The sequence below is a fragment of the Motacilla alba genome, chromosome 22, assembly GCF_015832195.1.
Source record: "Motacilla alba alba isolate MOTALB_02 chromosome 22, Motacilla_alba_V1.0_pri, whole genome shotgun sequence".
In the NCBI taxonomy this organism is placed as follows: Eukaryota; Metazoa; Chordata; class Aves; order Passeriformes; family Motacillidae; genus Motacilla; species Motacilla alba.
Window position 1 is genome coordinate 586,119 of NC_052037.1, and position 23,164 is coordinate 609,282.

Below are 23,164 nucleotides of genomic sequence, written 5' to 3' on the forward strand. Positions count from 1 at the left end.
GAGAATTCAGCCAATTCCAGGTCAAGCTGGAACTCCAACCATTTCTACTGGTGAGGAGAGAGGGATTTTCATCCCAGAAAAGCTTTAAACAAAGCTCAAGCAGAGCTCTGTGGGAAGGGTTGGTTAAGGAGCACTCAGGGTATTCCAGGATTCCATGACTTGGGGGGCAGAGAACAAATCATTGCACACAAACTCCAGGAAAATTCACCCAAATCCCACTGAGCAGAGACTGGGGAGCTCCTCCTTGGAACTGTGAGCAGAGGTTTCAACCCTCAGGAAACTCCTGAAGTTATCAAGGTGCTGCCTTCAGCCTCAGGCAGGAGGGAGGGAAGCCAGGCCCACCAAAACCCTTCAGATCCCGGATTTTCCAGGGGGAAAAAAGCCAGGAGGGTTCCTACTGCAAATCCTGAAGTGATGAGCTGCCCAGCACCTCTGACTGGGTTTGTATCGGGGTGAGCAGACTGGTTCAGTTGGGGGTAGCTGTTTGATCCTGGAGCCATTTCTTTGTCAAGTCACAAAGACTTCAAAAAAGCATCAGGTCTGCCTCACTGATCCCAAATTTCTCCTCTCTCCACCAGCAAAATGCATTAAATTCTGCTTTCCCAGCCAGAGCAGGAACTGGGAGGAGGAGTCACAGCAATTCCTATATAAAAGCCACTGTGAGGAAAGAACAAGAGCAGGGACTCGACTTTAGATTTGTTTCATTTCCGAACATAAATCGTGCTGTCAGCTCCAGAGGCCGAGTTACAGTCAGGAATAAACCCCTGGCAGCGGGACAACGATGAACTCACTTGTTTTCTTTTGAGCAAGATCCATCTGCAAATCATTTCACCTCCCAGCATTGTGCAGGAGCAGAGCTGGGCAGGCAGGGCTGGGGGCAGTGGGATGGGGGGATGTGGGAAGGGGCAGCCTTGGCCAGCAGAAACCTGATCCCAGCTTTTCCCCCGCCTGTGGAGGAGGAGTGGGGAAGGATCTGCTCCAGGGAGAAGGGGATTCTCAAATCAAAGGGAGGGATGAGGAGAAAGGACTTTTCTGCAGCTTCACATTCACAGGGAGAGGGGGTTTAGCTCCAGGATGAGCTTTTCCCTCTCCTAAACAAACCACGTGGGACAAGCATCCCCTGGCCCAGGTGAGAAGGTGCCACTGCTCATCATCCCAATGCCTTGACCACAAATCCAAGGTCATTCCCAGCCCAGAACTGGGAGCTTTCCCAGTAACACCAGCTGAACATGATGCATCCGCCCGTAACACGGAGGGAAGCGGCCCAAGGAAGAATTCAGCTTTTAAACTCTGCTGACAAACAAAACTGTGCAGCTGCCAAAGCTTTACAAGCCTCTCCCCTCCAATAAAATGCCATCTCCATTTTTTTTCCAACCTGGGATAATGTTCAGCGTGTTTTCCAAAATATTTGTGGGTGCTGGAGCCCAGCAAGGCCAAAAACAGGGAAAGGGAGGGAGGTCTGGGGGCACTGAGGCTCTTCAGCAGCAGAGGTCTCCTGGGCTGGGATTTGGGAGCACTTCATATTCCTAATTCCTGCTCAGTGCAGTGGGATTTTCAGCAGTGCTGAGTTGCTGCTGAACAACCTTCTGTCAGTCTTTCCATTTCCATGTGTCCCAGAGACAGGACAGCTCCTGAGCACCCTTTTATTTAAGGCAGATGGCTCCAGATGCTCCAGTTAATGCTTTTCTTGGAAAGGCCACAATTGGAAGCAGGAAAAATCTACTTTGTCTGTCTGGAGGTGATTTATTCCCTGCTCCTGCAGGGGGTGGGAATCTCAGGGATGGGTTTGAGGGAAACGTGCTGCACTGGTGGAAGCAAACCCTCCTGAAACTGTGTCCAGGGCAACGAATTCCCTGCTCGTCTCCCTGGGAATCCTGCAGACTGAATTCCAGTGGGTTCTTTATTCCCGATTTTCCCTGTGTGGCTTTGGGCTATTCCAAGCCAAGGACCTCTCCAGCAGATCAGGATCTTGCTAATGAAAGGAACGAAACGTGGCCAGGCTGATCCAGGGGGAACGTTCCGAAATAGCAATTCCACAGGCCAGAAGGAGCAGGCAGGAAAACCACGGCTCCTGCCTGGGGCCTTCAGCCCTCCCCTGGAGCAGCCGCTGCTTTCCCACTCCCCAGGTCACGGAGCAGCAAAGGAACGAGACGGAATTTCATTTAAGCTCTTTTACATCTGCTTTAGGGTGTTTTTCCTAGGGAGCAGTGTGGGAAGAGCCCAGTCTGGGATGAGGGCTTGGTGACAAAAAGCAAACAGAAGCAATGACAACAACAAAGTCCAGAGCTCCTGGCTCCCAAGGAACAGGAAACGCAGCCTAAACCTCTCCGCTTGCAGCTCTGGAAACACAATGGTCTCCTGTAAATCACTGGCTTCATCCTTCATTTTAAAGGAATCTGCAAATCTAGGGAGGAAAAGCAGCACTGAGATCACAGAGAGCCCTTTTCCCAGCACCTTCTGGGATGCACGGACAGGAATTGCACTTGGAGTGGGAAGGGGGAAGCTGGGCAGAAGGAAGCACAGAAAGGCTCGTTTTATTCCAAGGTGGCTTTTTTGGAGCTTCCAGCACATCCAGAACTGATCCCACCTCTGGATTTCTGCACAGGGATGGGGTGAGCAGTTGGAGACTTTCCATTATGGAATGACAGGACACAGGGAATGGCTTCAAACTGCCAGAGGGCAGGGTGAGCTGGGATATGGAGAAGGAATTACTGCCTGGGAGGGTGGGGAGGGCCTGGGATGGAATTCCCAGAGAAGCTGTGGCTGCCCCTGGATCCCTGGAAGTGCCCAAGGCCAGCTTGGAGCAAACTGGTCTTGTGGGAGGTGTCCCTGCCATGGCAGGGGTGGCACTGGATGGGCTGTAAATCCCCTCCAACCCAACCCATTCCACGATTTTCTCATAGCTGATGGATTTCCTGGCACAGTGGGAGCAGTTTGGTCCCATCCCTGCCCACCACACAGAGCCCATCCCTGCTGGAGGAAATGTTCATCCTCAAGCTGGTATTACAAAATACAAATATTTTTTGGGCCAAGTGTCCTATCTCCCAGTCCAGGCCCTGTCAAACACTGATACTCATCAAGGCCTGCATCCCATGGATGAGGATCAAAGGCCTCCCCTCCTGCACCAGGAAACGCTGGACATTCCAAACATTCACAGAAATGAAAAATTCCCATCTGGAGGCACGAAGCAGTCAGAGCTTTTCCTCCCCCAGGGTCCCGGGTGCCACCTGCCAATCTGCCTTGGGAACAAGGCCCCGAGTGTTCCAAGCAATGGCTCTGGCTCCCCCCAAGCCCTGCCCTTACTTGTAGACGTTGGTGTTGTATTTCCTCTCGCTCGGGAAGCCGAACATCCCGCAGACCACCCGGGAATTCTTCATGGTCCAGTGCTTGTCGCAGATCTGTTTCCAGGTGCCCTCGTCCTTCACCTCCACGTAGCCCTCGGTGACAGGGACGCGCTTGCGGTAGGTGGCCAGGATGGCGCGGATCCGGATGTCCTCCACCTGGATGTTCATGTTCTGCGGGTGGAAAATAAATGGGAATGAGGCTGGGTTGGAGGGAAATGGGTTTTGGAAATTCCAGGTGGGGTCACAGACCTGCTGTGGTCAGGTAGGGCAGAAAGGATGAGGCGCTGAGGAGGGGACAGGGCAGGGAGGCAGAGGAGTGACAGGAAAACAGAGATAGAGACTTCCAGAGGGCAGGGTTAGGTGGACATTTGGAATAAATTCTTCCCTGTGAGGGGCTGGGATGAAATTCCCAGAGCAGCTGTGGCTGCCCCATCCCTGGAAGTGTCCAAGGCCAGCTTGGAGCAGCCTGGGATAGTGGAAGGTGTCCTTGCCAGTTGCAGGGGGTGGAATGAGCTGATTTTTGAGCTCCCTTCCAATCCAAACCTTTCTGGGGTTTTATGAAACAAACCTTTCCACCTTGTGTAAATCCATCCTCTGGAAGAAGGTTCTTTTCCTCATTAAAAAAAGCGCTCTAATTTATTTTGTAAGTAGCCCTATAACAAATCTGCTTTGTCACTTCAATTCCAAGTGCCGTTTTCACCTTAATTTAGCCCCTGTTCGGTGGAAATTAACCAAGCTCAGCTCTGTTAGGGCCAGCCTTACTCACAGAATCATTCCAGGGGCAGGGAGGTGGGAGCCCTGGCAGGGGAAGGACTTTGGGGTTTTCATCCACAGCCATGATTTCATGTGGAATCTGGGATTCCAACGTGCTGACAGCAGCGTTTCCCTGGCTCCTCCTCCCCAGCCTGGGACAGCGAGTGAGTCATGGAAGGCGAATGGATTTCACATATGGCACCTACGTGAGGACACAGAGACGTCCCGCGACACCCCGGGGGCAAAGCCTGGCTGGAGGGGGCAAATCCTGGCTGGAGGGGGCAAATCCTGGCTGGAAAATACCCCTGAGGGCACAAACCAGCCCTGCAGAGCCACAGAAACAAATCCTGGCTGGAAAATACCCCTGAGGGCACAAACCAGCCCTGCAGAGCCACAGAAACAAATCCTGGCTGGAAAATATCCTTGAGGGCAAAAATCAGCCCTGCGGGGCCCCAGAGGCAAATTCTGGATGGAAAAGTTCCCTGAGGGCACAAAGCAGCCCTGCAGGGCTCCAGGGGCAAATCCTGGCTGGAAAATACCCCTGAGGGCAAAAATCAGACCTGCAGAACCCCAGGGGAGAGTCCTGGCTGGAGAAGATCCCTGAGGGCAAAAACCAGCCCTGCAGAACTCCAGAGGTGAATCCAGGCTGGAAAAGTTCCCTGAGGGCACAAACCAGCCCTGCAGGGCCTCAGGGGCCAATCCTGGCTGGAACAGATCCCCGAGGGTAGAAAGCAGCCCTGCAGGGGCAAATCCTGGCTGGAGGGGGCAAATCCTGGATGGGAAAGATCCCTGAGGGCACAAACCAGCCCTGCAGGGCTCCAGGGGCAAATCCAGACTGGGAAAGATCCCTGAGGGCACAAACCAGTCCTGAAGAGCCCCAGGAGCAAATCCAGACTGGAAAATACCTGTGAGGGCACAAACCAGCCCTGCAGGGCCCCAGGGAAAAATCCTGGCTGGAGGGGGCAAATTCAGGCTGGGAAAGATCCCTGAGGGCACAAACCAGCCCTGCAGGGCTCCAGGGGCAAATCCTGGCTGGAACCGATCCCCGAGGGTAGAAAGCAGCCCTGCAGGGGCAAATCCTGGCTGGGAAAGATCCCTGAGGGCAAAACCAGCCCTGCAGCACTCCAGAGGTGAATGCTGGCTGGAAAATATCCCTGAGGGCACAAACCAGCCCTGCAGGGCCTCAGGGGTAAATCCTGGCTGGAACAGATCCCCGAGGGTAGAAAGCAGCCCTGCAGGGGCAAATCCTGGCTGAAGGGGGCAAATCCTGGATGGGAAAGATCCCTGAGGGCACAAACCAGCCCTGTAAGACTCCAGGGGCAATCCTGGCTGAAAGGGGCAAATCCAGACTGGAAAATACCCATGAGGGCACAAAGCAGCCCTGCAGAGCCCCAGAGGCGAATTCTGGCTGGAAAAGGTCCTCTGTGGCGAGTGGTTACAAAAGAGCTTCTGAAAAATGGATAAATTCCCTTCCAGGAGCCCTTTCCTTGTCAAATATGTGCAAACCCACGTGGTCCCGCTCGGGGTTACATCAGAACTGAGGAATCCTCGGATTCAGCCACTCGGAAAAGAAAAATTGCCCGGAGCTTTAAAGGGCCACGGGCCCCTGGTCAGGATTGGAGCAGGACCTGCCGAGTCCTGCAGATTCCATGGCTCATCCATTCTCCAGATGCTTTCACCGGTGCTGATACAACAAACAGGGCCCAGGGAAGGGCAAAGAAAGAGGCTGCTGGGGCAGGAAATGGGTCAGGGAGTGGGACAAGGGGCAAGGAATGGGGTTGGCATCTCGTCCTCATCCTCAGCTCTGCCCACCCCACCTTGGACAACTCACTCAAGGCCTCCCCCTTCCTTTTCCTTGTTCCCCCCCACCTCTCTGTCTTTTATTTGTCTACATTTACCACCCAGTTTTGCAAATCACTGATTCCCCCTCTCCCCCTCAGCTGCAAGAATTTAATTCTCCAAAATCTGAGCTGGAACATCCCTCAACCCCTGGAAAATAGGATTTATCCAAAAGTGCTACTCACGTAGGGTTCATAGGCTGGGCTCCGTTTTTAAAAGCTCTTGTAGCCCTCAAGAATTAAAAATAACCCCTGTGAAACCTAAATTTGTTACATCTGAGGCAATTTCAGGTGTTCCAAGGGTCTGATGTAAGAGGGGATTTGAAACCTCTCCAGTGGAGCCTGAGGAATCCATTTGCAGCACGAAGTTTCTCCTGAGCTGGCAGCTTCTCCTGAGCTTGGCAGCGTCTCCTAAAATCTTGCAGAGTTTTTGCCTACGTGCTGTCAGGAAGGTATCGGAGCCTCAGGGCATTCCAGGCCTCCCCAGGCTGCTTTCCAAACCCTGCAACTCGCTTTTCCCTGGTGCAATTTAGGAAATGTTTCCAGCTTTTGCCTTGATGGAGAAATTGTGCTTACCCAGGGCTGTCAGAGGGAACTTTGTTCCCCTGCTTCCCCTACCCTGCCTCATTTTCTTCACCAGGAAAAAGTAATCAAAGCTTTAAATCCACTTGGAAACAGCTCTGGGTGCTGAAGATCTCCACGTGTTTTTAATAAAAGCCTTTTAAAGGGATTAACCCAAAGGCCAGGGAGCCGACACTTCGAACTGGGCTGGGAAAGCACCTGGGAAAAGATGGGAAACAGGAGGAAATTTGCAGCTGGGAAAGTGGGAGAGGGAGTTTTCCATCCGTGATTGTGGGATTTTTCCATCCTGTAGGAAGCCCTGGGTGGGTTTGGGACCCACAGTTAGGTGAGAATCAGCTCTGCTGCACATTAAAGTGGCAGAAATGGGACATTTTCCTTCTAGACCTGGCATCAGCAATGTGCTAGAGCCCACACATGGTTTTCAAAAGGGACAGCCCTGCCCCTTTTCCTTGGATTTAGACCAGCTGGAGGCCACAGCCGGTCCTTGGGATGAGTTCACACCCAGGGGTGCTGCTCCAGGTGCTGTGTTTTGTGTTTTTGTGAGGAAGCTGCTCCACAGCTCAGCCCGCTTGAGTCCTGGGTCATTCCAGATGTTGGACATCTGTCTGGTGCTTCCCAGGATCAGCATTCCCATGTTCCACCTCTTCCTCATCATTGAACATCCCTCTTCTCGCTGCTGGGCCATCCCAGGGAATGTCATCCGGGTGGGAATCCTGGAAACCCCCGAGGCAAACAGAGGAGTCAAAGGACTCAGCTGGGCCCAGTCTTGGAGGTCTTTTCCAGCCTTAAGGATTCCTGGGAGGGAGCAGCAATTCCCAGACTCCTTCTGTGCAGGGATCAGGCTCAGAGAGAGCAAACTGCTTCTTCAAAGGCCAAAGAACCAGGGAATCCTATCCAGGATCCTGAGGATTCAACTCCAGCCTCCTCCCGAGGATCCCCCTGCAGCAGGGAACGCAACAGAGCCCCTAAAGCAGCCACGCTCTCATCAAGAATATTTGGGTTTTCCTGTCCTGATCCAACAGATTTGGGATTTCCCTTTTCTTCCCACTCCTCCAGCCAGGCAGGAGCTCTGTTCCCAAATCCCAGCACATCCAGCCTGTCCCTGCCAGAGGCTGAGGGGAGAACACTGAGCAGGGTAACAGGGAGCAATCCTTCCCTGCTGCATTCCCACAGCTTCCAGGCATCTCCACCTCATGGATTTTCCAAGCCAGAGGGTGGATTTTAATGTTCCAAAGCCCTGGATGGATCTGGGAATGCCTTGCGGGGATTTGTGGTATCAGAGCATCAGGCAGAGAAGGAAAACAGCCCACTGAGGCTGAGAAGGAGAAAAGTCACAATGATGCAAAAAAAAAAAAAAACCCTTTTAAAAATGGGAAGCTTGGGAATGCTGGCAGATACTTTGGGATTTGCCTGTTATTGTTGCAATTATTTCTGCAGCTTAACAAATCAAAAGAAGTTGTTCCAGCTGTTTCCAGAAGAGCTCTGAGCACAGCAAGGGTGGGATATCCATGACTCCAGAACTCGAGATCCCTGTATTTCCCCTTCCAGGACTCAAAATCCCTGTATTACCCATTCCAGCACTCAAGATCCCTGTATTTCCCACTCCAGCACTTGAGATTCTGAAATCTCCAACTCCAGCACTTGAGTATTTGCCACTCCAGCACTCAAAATCCCTGTATTTCCCACTCCAGGCTCAAAATTCCTGCATTTCCCAGTCCAGCATTTAAAATCCCTGTATTTCCCATTCCAGGCTCAAAATCCCTGCATTTCCCAGTCCAGCATTTAAAATCCCTGTATTTCCCACTCCAGGCTCAAAATCCCTGTATTTCCCAGTCCAGGCTCAAGATCGCTGTATTTCTCACTCGAGATTTCAGAATTTCCCACTCCAGGGCTTCAAAGTCCTGCATTTCCCCCTTCCAAGCTGGGCCTTTGGACATTTCTCCCCCCTGACTGTCTGGGCTGGCTCCTTGTTGGTTTTTTGACAGCAGTGAAAAACCAGGTGTAAATGGAAAATTGGGAAAACATTCCCGGGTCCAATGTGCCACCTCAGGCTTTGGACAGAGCTCTCCCATCTCATCCCTCTCCCCCAGAGATGCTGACTCAGACAGGAAAAGAAATCCTGCTCCAACCTGGGATTCTGTTTAGTGCATCCAGCCCTTTTGTCATCATGTTTTGTTTTTGTTTTTGGCCTGTGTTTGCCAAGGAGGATAAAAAAATCAGCAAAGCAGCAAAAAATCAGGCAAAATTTCATTCCTGGAGGGAATTCATCTTCTGATAGCTCCAACAGGCCACAGTGACATTTTTAGGGTCTGTCTGAGAGCAAAACCAACCCCAATCCCATCCTCTTTTCCCTCCCAGAGCTGGTTTAGAGCAGGAAATGTTGGAATTTTGTCTGGGAGCAAAACCAACCCCAATCCCATCCCCTTTTCCCTCCCAGGGCTGGTTTAGAGCTCTGGAGCTCAGGAAATTTTGTCTGGGAGCAAAACCAACCCCAATCCCATCCCCTTTTCCCTCCCAGAGCTGGTTTAGAGCAAGGAATTTTTGATGGAGCAACTCAAGGGTTTGCTCAGCTCTGAACAAAGAGCAAAACCTCAGAGAGGAATTCAAGGCACTGCAGAGCTCGGCTTTGTATTGGAAAATTCAAGAACAAAGGATTAGAATAAGCACACTGAGGGTTCTCCATGAGGAAGGGCTGCCAGGAGCTTTTTTTCCCAATAATTCTGTGGGGTTGGAATGGTTTCCTTCGGCTGCAGAGCTTTTGTTACACCAGGGCTGTTCAATAATGCAGATCCAGGCAGAAATGGTTTATCCTCCAACAGCAGCGGGGCTGATGGTGAAAACAGATCCCAGAGAAAAACTGGGAGCAAACAACACCTAATGGATAAAGCAGATTCCTAAAATCCCCCTCTCTGTGCTCCATGGACACGTGGAGAGCGATCCCACCGCAAGGAAAACCGTGGGATCGAGAGAAAGCTGAACCCTAACCCTAAACCACGGAGGGAGGCAAGGGTGTGATGGAGAGGGATTTGGGGAAGGGAGGGAGGGACAGGACGGGGGAATGGTTTGGAACAGAAAGAGGGCAGGGACACGATGGGAGGTTGGAAGGAAAGGGCTGGGATGGAATTCCCAGAGCAGCTGTGGCTGCCCCTGGGTCCCTGGAAGTGCCCAGGGAGAGGTTGGAGCAGCCTGGGTTAGTGGGAGGTGTCCCTGGGGATGGGATTTCAGCTCCCTTCCCAATCAAACCATTCCAGGATTCCACAGCCTCGGCTGGGACTTCCAGCATCCTACAACACCAATTAGTAAAATGAGGGAAGAACGTGTGAAGCTCTCCATGCCAGGCCGTGTTTCCCTCTGTCCCAATCCTTGCCTTGCCAGGAGCCACGTCCAGGGCCCCAGAGCCGCTCCTCTGCAGCGGGGACACAAAGCCCTGGCAGAGGCTCCGAGCTCCGTTACGAAACCGGGGACTCGCAGCCTCGGCAGCCGGGGCCAGCCCAGGGAAAAGGGTTTGTTTTGAGCCCTCACAAAAGGATTCCTGGCTCGGAAAAGTTTTCACATGAGCCTCGACTGCTTTTGTTTCCACCCTCTGAACCAAACGCTTCCCCGCGGCTCCGGATCCGACGGCAAAATCCCACCCAACTTTGGGAGCCTTCCCCTGCCCCGATTGCCACGTGCTTTGTGCTGGCAGGTGATGCCCAGGACGGGTTTTTGGGGCCCTGCCCGTGCCCAAACCCTGCTGTTCCTTTCCTTTTGAAGAGCCCCGAGGATGCTCAGGAATCCATCCAGGAGAGGATCCTGTTCCTAGAAATCCCAGACTCAGACGCTGCCCTGGTGCTGAATCACCCTGGAGTTTGGATTTCTCTCTGCTCTGTCCTTGGATTTTTTTCATTTCCATTTTCATTCCTCTCCTGCTTTGAGAGCTCCGTGATCCACTCAAGCTCCTCTTTCCTTCCCTAAGCCTGACCTATTCCACTGTCCCTTAAATAAAGCCTATATAAATGGGTTTTAATAATAATATAATAATAATTTAATAATATAATAATAGTGAAATCCTTTTTCCCTCCCAGCTGAGCTCCAGGATTTCTCAGCTTCCAAACATCAGGAATTAAGGCTGAAACTTCAACAAGAAATTGTTTTTTTCCCTCCAATCCACAACACAACACAAAAATCTTTCCACGGGGGCTTTGTCCGTCATAAAAACCTTCACTTCCACTAAACCTCAGCCACCAGAGGAAAAAGACTCTTTTTTCTCCACATTCATTGGAATGGGTGGAATCTGTTTGGGTTTGAACATCTGGAGCTGAGCCTCTGAGTCACCCCAAGGTCCTGGCTGTTAAATAAACACAGGAGGATGGGGGACAGCAGTGCCCGGGGCACAGAGCTGGGCTGGGGCTGCACAAAAGGGAGAGGGAGCAGAGTGTGAGGCAGGCTTGGGGGCCAGGAGCAAATCCAGCGCAGCTTTGGGCTGACCAAAGGCTGGCTGAGCTGGGAAAGGCTCCGTGGAGCCTGGGCAGAGCCAGGGGACAGTCCTGGGAAAGGCTGGGGACGCCAGGGAGGGGACAGAGCAGGAGCAGGGGGGCCTGGAGAGGCTTTGGCACGGGGCGGGCTCAGCTTAGGGGGGACACGGCTCTGTCCTGGCAGCCCCAGGGCTGGGGGCTCCTGATGGGCACAGCTTTGTCATTCCCTGTGCCCTTCCTGCTGAGCTGCCCTAAGTGTTTGGATCAGGCACCAAAAGCTGGGAAAATTTATTGCCAAGGCACAACAAGGTCAGGAACACAGAATTAATTAAATTAAATCTGTGCAAAGGACCTCCAAGCTCATTAAGACCAACCTCTGACCAATCAGCACTTTCTCACCCAGACCACCCCACTCTGTCCTTAAAAGTTCAATATTTGAACAGAAAAATGATCCTTAAAGGCCTTTCCAACCCAAATCCTTCCACGAGTCCCTGATTCCAGCACCCTGACCTGCCACAAAGGAGCCACTGAGGCAAATGATCACACTCACTTTGAATTCACAGCACTAAAACATGCTGGATCACCCCCAGATCAGGTTAATTAACATTTTCCCGAGGTGAGGGGATGCTGAAGACCCTCCCAGACACACAAAGCAGCAGAATTTTGCTGCCCTTGGGCTTTGGTTTGGAGGATTGAAGATTTTCAGCAACGGGAAACTCCAACGCTGTTGTCACAACAAACAGGCAAATGAAACTTTCCTAATTAAACACTGAGGGCTGCAGGACACAGAGATCGGCTGGGGGTGACCTGTGTGACAAATCCCCACGGTGCAGACAGAGATTCCACGGATTTTCTTGGCAAAAAGCTGGAAAAGGGGGAGATTTACCTGGGGACAAGGCACAAACTTCTCCCCCTTCCCTCCCTGCAGCCCCAGCTCAGTCTGGCCTCGCACAGAGCCTGGTTTGACTGAAAACCCCTGAGCAGGACTCGTCAAAAACCTGGAATTTGCCAGAATCATGGGATGGTTCGTGCTGGAAGGGACCTTAACCCCATCTCATCCCACCCCTGGGACACCTTCCACCACCCCAGGCTGCTCCAAACCCCATCCAGCCGAGCCTTGGGCACTTCCAGCCGTGGCTGAGCCCCCCTTTAACCCAGCACAACCAAAGCCTTTGAGCCACTGGGCTTTGAAGGGAGATTTTTCTGCCTCACAAGAACCCAGAGGGGAAGCGAAGGCCAGAAATAGCAGCCAGACCTGTCTGGGCAGCGTCTGGCCAAAGCCCTGGGCTGGCCTCAGGTACCAGAGCTATTTGGGAGCTGCAGAAATTCGATATATTTAGAGCCTGGCCTATTTGAAGGCTGTGTGGGCTCACGCAGAGGAAGGAGGTGGACAGCAAATATTTTGTTCAGGATGTTTTGGGGCGGGCATTAAATAAAATCCCTCTGGTGCATTGATTTAAGGAATACATTAAGGTAGGAATCAGCCACTGTGGCCTTGAAATGGCTGGAAAAGCCAGGAAAGCAGCTGCAGGTGGGTCTGGAATGAGCTGGGGTGACACAGAGTGACTGCAGGCACTGTTGGGAAAGCAGGGATGGCGTTCCCAGCTCCGGGAGCACACAGGGAATTTGGATTTCAGAGCTCCTGACACCCAGCAAAGGCTCTGCAGCTCCACCACCCTCCAAGAAATCCTCTAAAATCCGCAGTGGAAGTGGAAAACTGCAAAAGAGGAATTTTAACAAGGGAGGGATGGAATTCTGGTGTTGCCAGAAGGATTAACCCCTTCCTACCTGTCTCCCTTCTCCTTATCACAACTCTCCCAATGTTCTCCCTCCCCTGAAACACTTCAGGGTTTGGGTTGGAAAGGCCTTTAGAGATCATTTTCTGTTCAAATACTGAACTTCTCCTAAGGACAGAGTGGGGTGGTCTGGGTGAGAAAGTGCTGATTGGTCAGAGGTTGGTCTTAATGAGCTTGGAGGTCCTTTGCACAGATTTAATTTAATTAATTCTGTGTTCCTGACCTTGTTGTGCCTTGGCAATCAGTTTTCCCAGCTTTCAGAGGTCAAGCACTGCCCCTTCCCAGCAGGAAAAGGATGGAAGGGCTCGGGGATGGGAAGAAGTGTGACATAACCCTCCAAGCATGAGCTGTGATGGGAAGGGATCTGCCTGAGCACATCCGTATGGAATGGCTGGGTGATTTATGGCCATGGAAAGTTTCATCCTATCCCACTTATCCGCAGCTCTTCCAAACTGGGAAGCGGAGCTGGGCCGGCGTCCAATGGAAATGAGCTCGGCTCAAGGGTTATCGAGCTGCTTCTGGATGAGTTGGGGCTCCCTGTGGGGCAGAGCTGAGCCAGCCAGGCCAGATTTGGGCACAACGTCCCCACGCAGGGCCCTGTCACCGTGGGGTCACCGCTGGATCCCCCCCACCCCGGTTTTCCATGTTCCCAGCCCTTCCCAGCCCCAGGGAATTTGCACCAAAGGGGCTTTAAGACTTTCTAAAGGATGAGGAAATGCCGGGGGAATTGGGATTGTTCAGAAGTTTTGGGGTGACCTCACTGTGGCCCTCGAGTGCCTGAAGGAGCTACAGAAACATGGAGAGGGATTTGGGACAAGGGATGGAGGGACAGGACCCGGGAATGGCTTCCACTGGAAAAGGGGAGATTCGGGTGCGGTATTGGGAAGGAATTCCTGGCTCTGAGGGAGACCAGGAGCTGGGATGGGATTCCCAGGGGAGCTGTGGCTGCCCCTGGATCCCTGGCAGTGCCCTCAAGGTGAAGAAACTTTTCCCAATATCCAACTAAAGCTCCCCTGGCCCAGCTCCAGCCGTTCCCTTGGACCACAGGCACCAAAGCCAGCCCTGCCTCCTGTAAATCCATGGGCTGTGCACAGTCAGCTCCGTTTGGGAATCACAGCCAGGCTGGGAATACGGGATCCAACAGCCAAGCTCCGTGCAGCACCTCCAGGCAGGCCTGTTCTAGCAAAGCCTGGTTTGAACAGCAGCTGAAGGACAAACGGACAGATCTGGCCTGTTCTAGCAAAGCCTGGTTTGAACAGCAGCTGAAGGACAAACGGACAGATCTGGCCTGTTCTAGCAAAGCCTGGTTTGAACAGCAGCTGAAGGACAGACGGACAGATCTGGCCTGTTCTAGCAAAGCCTGGTTTGAACAGCAGCTGAAGGACAAACGGACAGATCTGGCCTGTTCTAGCAAAGCCTGGTTTGAACAGCAGCTGAAGGACACACGGACAGATCTGGCCTGTTCTAGCAAAGCCTGGTTTGAACAGCAGCTGAAGGACACACGGACAGGTCTGGCCTGTTTTAATAAAGCCTGGTTGTAACAGCAGCTGAAGGACAAACGGACAGATCTGGCCTGTTCTAGCAAAGCCTGGTTTGAACAGCAGCTGAAGGACACACGGACAGATCTGGCCTGTTCTAGCAAAGCCTGGTTTGAACAGCAGCTGAAGGACAAACGGACAGGTCTGGCCTGTTCTAGTAAAGCCTGGTTTGAACAGCAGCTGAAGGACAAACGGACAGATCTGGCCTGTTTTAGAAAAGCCTGGTTTGAACAGCAGCTGAAGGACAAACGGACAGACCTGGCCTGTTCTACTAAAGCCTGGTTTGAACAGCAGCTGAAGGACAAACGGACAGATCTGGCCTGTTTTAGAAAAGCCTGGTTGAAACAGCAGCTGAAGGACAGACGGACAGATCTGGCCTGTTCTAGTAAAGCCTGCTTTGAACAGCAGCTGAAGGACAAACGGACAGATCTCTTCCCCTGGGAATCCCGGTGGGATTGAGCTGGTTTTGCTCTGTCAGCCCAAAAGCTGATGGAGAGTCCTGACCACAGCAGAGCTCAGAGGAAATTCCAGCCCCCTCACCCTCATTCCAAAGAGAAAACATCACTGGGACGAGCTCTGGGCTCCAGCAGAACCCAGGAGCTCCCAGATGATGATGTTTCCCCTGGTGAATGCGAGGAATGACCTGCAGAATTCCCAGGCACGTTGAGAAGGGCAAAAACTTCCAAACTCGCCTTCACAGGAGGCTTTGGACCCCCCTGGTTCAGGTTTGTGACCCCCTGGGCCACCCTGCTCCTCGCCTGTGGCTCCAGCCGTGTCCCACTGGCTGCTGAGGAGATAGAGCAGAGTGGAAAACTCAGAGGAGGAAGGAGCTGAACGTTTGACAGCCAGTTGTGACTGCAAGGAGCTGCCACGATGGCATCCTAAACATCCCAGCTCCTCACCTCCAGCCCCGATCCTGCTGCAGGGAAAGCGGCAGGGAAGGAGCCCTGCAGCTGCAGGGATTTTATTCTAGAGGGAGAGAAGGAAAATCAGCTGGGTTTTGCAGGATGGAAGCAGTGGTGCTGTGGGAAGGTTCATGAAATTCAGGGAGAAACAGAATCCTGGAATGATTTGGGTAGGAAAGGAGTTTAAAATCATTCAGGGAGGAACAGAATCCTGGAATGATTTGGGTAGGAAAGGAGTTTAAAATCATTTTGGGAGAGACAGAATCCTGGAATGATTTGGGTAGGAAAGGAGTTTAAAATCATTCTGGGAGAAACAGAATCCTGGAACAGCTGGGTAGGAAAGGAGCTCAAAATCATTTAGGGAGAGACAGAATCCTGGAATGATTTTTGGTAGGAAAGGAGTTTAAAATCATTCCGGGAGAGACAGAATTGTGGAATGATTTGGCAGGAAAGGAGCTCAAAATCATTCAGGGAGATAAAGAATCCTGGAATGATTTGTTTGGGAAAGGAGCTCAAAATTATCTAGTGCCACCCCTGCCATGGGCAGGGACAATGCCCAGGTTGCTCCCACCTGGTTTTGGACACTTCCAAGGATCCAGGGGCAGCCACAGCTTCTCTGGAATTCCATCCCAGCCCCTCCCCACCCTCACAGGGAAGGTTTTTCCCCATTTTCTGATTTTAAGCTGCTCTCTCTGTCAGTTTGAGGCAGGCAGGGGGTGAGCAGGGGGTGCCACAGCCTCTGCCCAGCGAATGCAGCGCTTCCACCCCACTCAGCACAGCCCCTCAAAAATAAATCCACTTCTCCCTTTTCTGTCCCCTCCTCCTGCTGATGGATGCAGGCTTCTGCTCCAGGAACCACTTCAGTCTCATGATTCATCTGAAGCTTCAGCACCCCCAGAGCGGCAGCCGAGCTCCCTCCCGGTTCTCCGAGGAGTTCCACTCATCCAGCCCCGCTGCTGAGCTCATGGAAAGGCAGAGCCCTCCAAGGCTGCCGTGACTAATTCCGGGAGCAGCTCGGGGTGAGCTGACCTCTGTCTAGACTAAAGCAGATTTTCTCCCAGGTGTTTTGAGGACTCTCTGTGGCTTCAGAGGAGCCAAAGCCACCCCTGGTGTTCCACGATCCCGCCTCATTCCCTGGGACACAAGGGAGCCATTGATGGAGCAGCGGGGGATGATCCCTCCCGGGCAGGGGAAGCCAGGTCAGGGCGAGGAGAGAACTCGAATCCCTCAGATCCTGGACCTGCAGCCCTTCCCTGCCTGCTCCTCCCGCTTCAGCTCCCGGACAAACCCAAGGATTGCCCCGCACACTGGGATGTGCAGCACATCCCGGGCTTTCCCTGGCTGCTCAAAAGGAGCTCTGGAAACGCTTACAGGGGGCTCTTGCCATAAATTTCAGCCAAGGGCAGTTGGGAATTGAGACAGTGAAAAATCCAAGGAAAGGGAGGTGCCTGAGGCACCACAAACTCCCCAAGCTGAGGAGCTAAAGGAAAAAAATCCCTTTTTTCCCCTCTGGAGAGCTCATCCCAGCTCCCTTCCAGCCCAGCATTCCCGCATTTCTTTATCCTGTGGAAGTCCCATGGATTTTCCTGTCCTTTATCCATTTGGGCTCCGAGCCCTTTGGCTCTGTCATTTCCCCAAATCTCCGCCTCAGCCTCCCAGTGAGAGCCCAGAACCTTCCTCACTTCCAGCCCTAATCCCACATTCCCGCAAATATTCCCACATTTTTATCACGGCTTCTCCATCATTGCTCATCCAAACAACGCACAAATATCTTTATATCTTCACTGCAAATCCAGCGTGGCTGTAGGAATTATTCCACCCCAAATCCAACCCTTCCCGCTGCCCCCATTAGCCCAGAGAGCTCCAAACTGGTCCCAGTGTTAAAAGTGGAGAGAAAATTCGGGATTTTTGTCCATTAGAAGTAAAAATGTCAGGAAGTTCTGTGAGCACAACACGGATTTTGTCTGTCTAAATTCATTCTTTGAAATAGTAACAGATCAGGTTTCAATTTTGAAAAATTGTTTGAGGAACTGGAATAATTTATAGTAAAAAAATAAAATAAATCTCTGATTGTTTCAAATTCTTATTATTGATCTGATATTGTGAAAAAATACGTGGGATAAACATGGGATAAATTGATAATTGATGTCAGTCCAGTCCACAGGATGCTCTGAGTCAGTGGTTTCACCCCATTTAGCTCAATCTGATTAATCAAGGGCACATTTTGTCTCTAAATTCATCCTTTGAAACATGAAAAGAAGAGGTTTCGATTTTGAAAAACCGACTGAGGAACCGAAATAATTTATATTAAAAAGTTTTAAATTCTTATTATCTGACTTTCTGAAATTGGAACCTGAACTTTGTCTCTCCAGCCCAGCCAGGAGCAGCCAAGTTTTAACCCCAGAGATGGGAGCAGTATGGGACAAATTGATCATGTGAGTAAATATGGGATAAACAGGAGATAAATTGATAATGGGAATAAATATGGGATAAATTGATCGTGTGAATAAATATGGGATAAACAGGAGATAAATTGATAATGGAAATAATTATGGGACAAATTGATCATGTGAGTAAATATGGGATAAACAGGAGAGAAATTGATAATGGAAATAATTATGGGACAAATTGATCGTGTGAATAAATATGGGATAAACAGGAGAGAAATTGATAATGGGAATAAATTTGGGATAAATTGATCGTGTGAATAAATATGGGATAAACAGGAGAGAAATTGATAATGGGAATTCATGTGGGGCAAATTGATAATGTGGGAAAAGTATGGGATAAATTGATAAGGTGAATAAATAGGTGGGATAAATAAGGGATAAATTTATAATGTGGGATAAATATGGGATAAACTGATAATGTGGGATAAACATGAGATAAATTGATAATGGGAATAATATGGGATAAATTGATAATGTGGGAATAAATATGGGATAAACTGATAATGTGAATAAATATGGGATAAACGGATAATGTGAATAAATAGATGGCATAAATACGGGATAAATCGATAATGTGGGATAAATAGGTGGGATAAATATGGGATAAATTGATAATGGGAATAAATAGATGGGATAAATATGGGATGAACTGATAATGTGAATAAATAGATGGGATAAATATGGGATAAATTGATGATGTGGGATAAATAGGTGGGATAAATACAGGATAAATGGATAATGTGGGATAAATAGATAATGAGAATAAATATGTGGGATAAATATAGGATAAATTGATAATGTGAATAAACATGGGATAAATTGATAATGGGAATAAGTATGGGATAAACATGGGATAAACATGGGAGATAAACATGATAAATTAACAATTTCCATCACTTCCAGCCATCCCTCCCCTCAGGACGCTCCGGATCATCATTTTTACCCCAATTACCTCAATTTGATTAATCAGGGAGTTGTCAAACTTGAAGCCTGGGATCCTCTTCTCGCTGCACACCACGCCCACGTCCTCGGTGTGCTTGCAGTCGCTCACGCCCCAGCCGTTGGAGCCGCAGGCGGCCAGGCTGCTCTCCTTGCCCGTGCAGTGCACGTTGTCCAGCCAGATTTTCCCTGGAAAGAGAGGAAAACACAGCTGAGATTCCAGGAGGAGGAATCGGGGCTGGAGTCCCTGACTCTGGATTCCGGGGAAGCAGCTGGGCCTTGCTCTCTGTTGAAAATTAGGGTGAATAAAGCAGCAGCTCAAGCAGAGCACACTGTCCAGCCACATTTTCCCTGGAATGGGAAGAACCACCACTGAGATCCCAAGAGGAGGAATCGGGGTGGATTCCCTGAACCTGGATTCCAGGGAATCTTCCCTGGAAGTCAGGGAAGCAGCTGGGTCTCATTCATAGTGTGACAATCGAGGTGAATAAAGCAGCACCTCAAGCAGAGCACGTTGTCCAGCCAGATTTTCCCCGGAATGGGAAAACCCACAGCAGAGATTCCAAGAGGAGGAATCAGGGTGGATTCCCTGAACCTGGATTCCAGGGAATCTTGCCTGGAAGTCAGGGAAGCAGCTGGGTCTCACTCACAGTGTGAAAATCAAGGAGAATAAAGCAGCACCTCAAGTAGCGCATGTTGTCCAGCCAGATTTTCCCTTGAAAAGTTGGAAAATGCAGCTGAGATCCCACGAGGAGGAATCAGGGTGGATTCCCTGAACCTGGATTCCAAGGAATCTTCCCTGGAAGCCAGGGGAGCTGCTCAGTCTCGCTCTCGGTGTGACAATCAAGGTGTGAGATCTTGGTGTGGAAGTCATGCGGCACCTCAAGGATTGATGATGGGGCAAAGCTCTGGCCCGTGGATTTTCCTGTCCTTTATCCATTTGGGAATGAACATCCACCTCCAGCCTGTGCTGCCCCAGTGCAGTGATCAGATCCATCACAGGGATCAGAGAGGAAAATTCCCAGTGTGGAAAACTGTGTGACAATCGAGGTGAATAAAGCAGCAGCTCTAGCAGAGCACACTGTCCAGCCAGATTTTCCCTGGAATGGGAAAATCCACAGCAGAGATTCCAAGAGGAGGAATCGGGGCTGGATTCCCTGAACCTGGATTCCAGGGAATCTTCCCTGGAAGGCAGGGAAGCAGCTGGGTCTCACTCACAGTGTGAAAATCAAGGTGAATAAAGCAGCACCTCAAGCAGAGCACGTTGTCCAGCCAGATTTTCCTTGGAAAAGTTGGAAAATGCAGCTGAGATCCCACAAGGAGGAATCTGGGCTGGATTCCCTGAATCTGGATTCCAAGGAATCTTCCCTGGAAGCCAGGGGAGCTGCTCAGTCTCACTCTCGGTGTGAAAATCAAGGTGTGAAATCTTGGTGTGGAAGTCAAGCGGCGCCTCAAGGATTGATGATGGGGCAAAGCTCTGGCCCGTGGATTTTCCCGTCCTTTATCCATTTGGGAATGAACATCCACCTCCAGCCTGTGCTGCCCCGGGGATCAGTGATGACAATTCCGATTAAAATCACTCCAGTTTTATTGACGAGGCCCTGCCCTCCAAAAAGCTTCAAATCATTCCTGATTTAGCAAATCCTCATGAAATCCGGGATTGCTTCCGCGCCCTACCAAGGAGACTCTGACATCTCTTTCTGAAGCCATCGCTGGTGGAAGCTGCTGTTCTTTGGAGGTTCTTGGGAAATGAAAATTTCCCCTCCAGTTTCCAGCCTGGAATTCCCATTTTTCCTCGGTGTGTGTGCACAGGCATTTATATTATATTAAAAATAGATATTATCTATCTATCTATCTATCTATCTATCTATCTATCTAATATATTAAAATGGTAATGTTTTAAAGTAATTATATTTAAATTGTTAAACTAGTAAAAAATGAATTTATTTAAATGTTAATTAAATGAACTTAAATTAAAATTTAATTTAATTAATTTATTTAAAACGTTAAAACATTAAGTAGATTTATTCAATTATATATAATTGTATTTTACTGGGATAATTATATATTTATTAAATAGTAAAGAAATATATTTATTTAAAATATTAAACCAATATTCATCTTATATATAATTATATGAAACCAATATTCATCTTATATATAATTATATTGAACCAATATTCATCTTATATATAATTTTATTTTATTAATCAAATTATCATTATATTTTATCAATATAATATGTTCTATTAATTAAATTAATTATATAGTCACAAAATGTTAAAAATCTATTTATTTAAATATTATATGAATATGTATTTATTATTGAATTAAATTAATATATTAAATTAATAATATAGTATAACTAATTAATTAAAAGTAAGAGTACAGTAAATTAAATTACAATAAATTATAATTATGATTTAATTATAATATAATTTTATATTATATATTATATTTACAATAAATTATTATTATTATTTAATGATAATGTAATTTAATATTACATATTATATTTACAATAAATTATTATTATGATTTAATGATAATATAATTTAATATTATATATTATACATCTTATATAAGAGAATAAAATTAATCTATATTAAATTAATATATTTTAATTTCTTTGATCTATTAAACCTGTAAATTTATATAGAAATCAGGTTCCCCTCAGAACCAGAGTGGGAGGAGCCCCCCAGACCCCGGATTTGGGGTTTCCCCGGAATTCTCCCTCCCGTGTGACCCCGTGGCCAGCCCGGTTTGTTTTCCGATGTCACGGCCTCTTCCTCGCTTGGAACTCTCCAGCTCTGCTCCGGAGCCAAAATCCACAACTCTGGGAGCTCCTTCCAGCTTTGCAATTTCCCTCAGGCCCCGCTGGCTCTTTCATGGGACGTTTATGGGTGCGAGCTCTCAAACCCCGCTCAAATCCAGCACGCGGCACCTTCGGCCCTCCCGAGTGGGATTTAACCCCTGTGGGATCCACCAGCTCCAGGGAGGGCAGGAAAGGTCCTCAGCAGGACAGATTCCAACCCAAATCCCAAGAAATCCCGAGAAATCCTGTGGGGCGTCCGTTGTTACACAGATCTGTTGTTATTCCTGGATTGTTTCTGCATTTTCCCTCTCAAATTTGGTGATTTCGGGAATTCCCGGCTGTCACACACAAACGTTCTCCTTTCCAAGGGTTTGCCCGGCAGATATTTGGGGTTCAGGTGGGATTTTCCACATTTCCACCAGGTGCAAGGTTCAGAGGGCGAGAAAGGATGTGGAGAACGCGTCCCCGGGACAAAGGGAGTGGCTTTAAGGTGAAAGAGGGGAAATTTAGAAGGGATTTTGGGAAGAAATTCCTCCCTGGGAGGGTGAGGACGGGCTGGGATGGGATTCCCAGAGGAGCTGCTGCTGCCCCTGGATCCCTGGAAGTGCCCAAGGCCAGGCTGGAGCACCTGGGACAGTGGGAGGTGACCATGGCAGGGTGGCATTGAGTGATTCTAAGCTCCTTTCCAAGCCAAACCATTCCGTGATTCCAGCAGATAAAATCTGGGATGAGGCTGGACAGGTTTTCCCCACCAGGAGCAGCCTGAAGACACCCAAAATGGTTATTCCAGTATCATTGTTATTCCCATTTAACCCAGGAGTTGCTATTCCCATATAACCCCATAATTGTTATTCCCATTTAACCCAATAATTGTTATTCCCCTATAACCCAGGAGCTGCTGTTCCCATATAACCCAATAATTGTTATTCCCATTTAACCCAGGAGTTGCTGTTCCCATATAACCATTCCCATAGGACATGAAATGCTCAGACCCCTTTGGAGGCACAGACCGGGCCACAACACAGAACTTTTCCCTAAAATCCAACCTGAATTCCCCCGGCACAGCTCCAGCCTTGCCTGGATTCTGTTCAGGGAACAGTCAGAGCTGCCCCTGGGCAGAAGCAGATCCCAAAAATTCTCCCCTCAGTCTCCTGTTTTCCAAGTGCCCTCAGCTGCTCCGGACCCTTCCCCATTTCCGTGTCCATCCTTTGGACGCTTTCCAATAATTTCACTCCTTTTTTTACCTCTCAGGTCCCAAATCCACTCAGCACAGCATGAAACACCCCAAACTCATCAATTAAACCGAAATTAGGGATTACTGGGAGCTGGAGAGGCTCCCCCAATGCCCTGGGATCCCAATCCAAGGTCCCTCAGCTGCTCCAGGCCCTTGTCCATCCCTGTGTTCATCCTTTGGATGCTTTCCAACACCTTTTCTACCTCACAGAGCAGAGCACGAGAAACCAACACTCAAAACCATCAATGGGACTGAAATTAGGGATTATTGGGAGATGAAAAGACCCAGCTCCTGGCACGACAGAGAAACACCCCGAAACCTTCAATGAGACTGAAATTAGGGATTATTGGGAGATGAAAAGACCCAGCTCCTGGCACGGGAGAGAAACACCCCAACACCATCAGTGAGACTGGAATGAAGGATTCTTGGGAGCTGGAAAGGCCCTCTCCCTGTTCCAAGACCCCCTCACCTTCTCCTTTCCCGTACTTGGAGCTGGGCAGTAGGACACGGCCTCCA

General features: G+C 49.6%; 1 protein-coding gene across 2 annotated transcripts in view; it reads right to left on the minus strand.

The window, feature by feature from the left end:
• The window catches only part of LOXL2 (lysyl oxidase like 2), a 63,197-nt gene that overhangs the window by 26,426 nt on the left and 13,607 nt on the right, over positions 1–23,164 (minus strand). Inside the window, exons 1-3 of one of the 2 annotated variants that reach the window (XM_038160379.1) lie at positions 23,118–23,140; positions 18,613–18,788; positions 3,304–3,515 (exon numbers count right to left, since the gene is read on the minus strand). In XM_038160379.1, the coding sequence (XP_038016307.1) occupies positions 3,304–3,512 (209 nt within the window). In that variant the 5' untranslated portion in view covers positions 3,513–3,515; positions 18,613–18,788; positions 23,118–23,140. Of the gene's footprint in view, positions 1–3,303; positions 3,516–18,612; positions 18,789–23,117; positions 23,141–23,164 lie in introns of those variants that run through there. The other variant, XM_038160378.1, reaches the window with a different exon arrangement.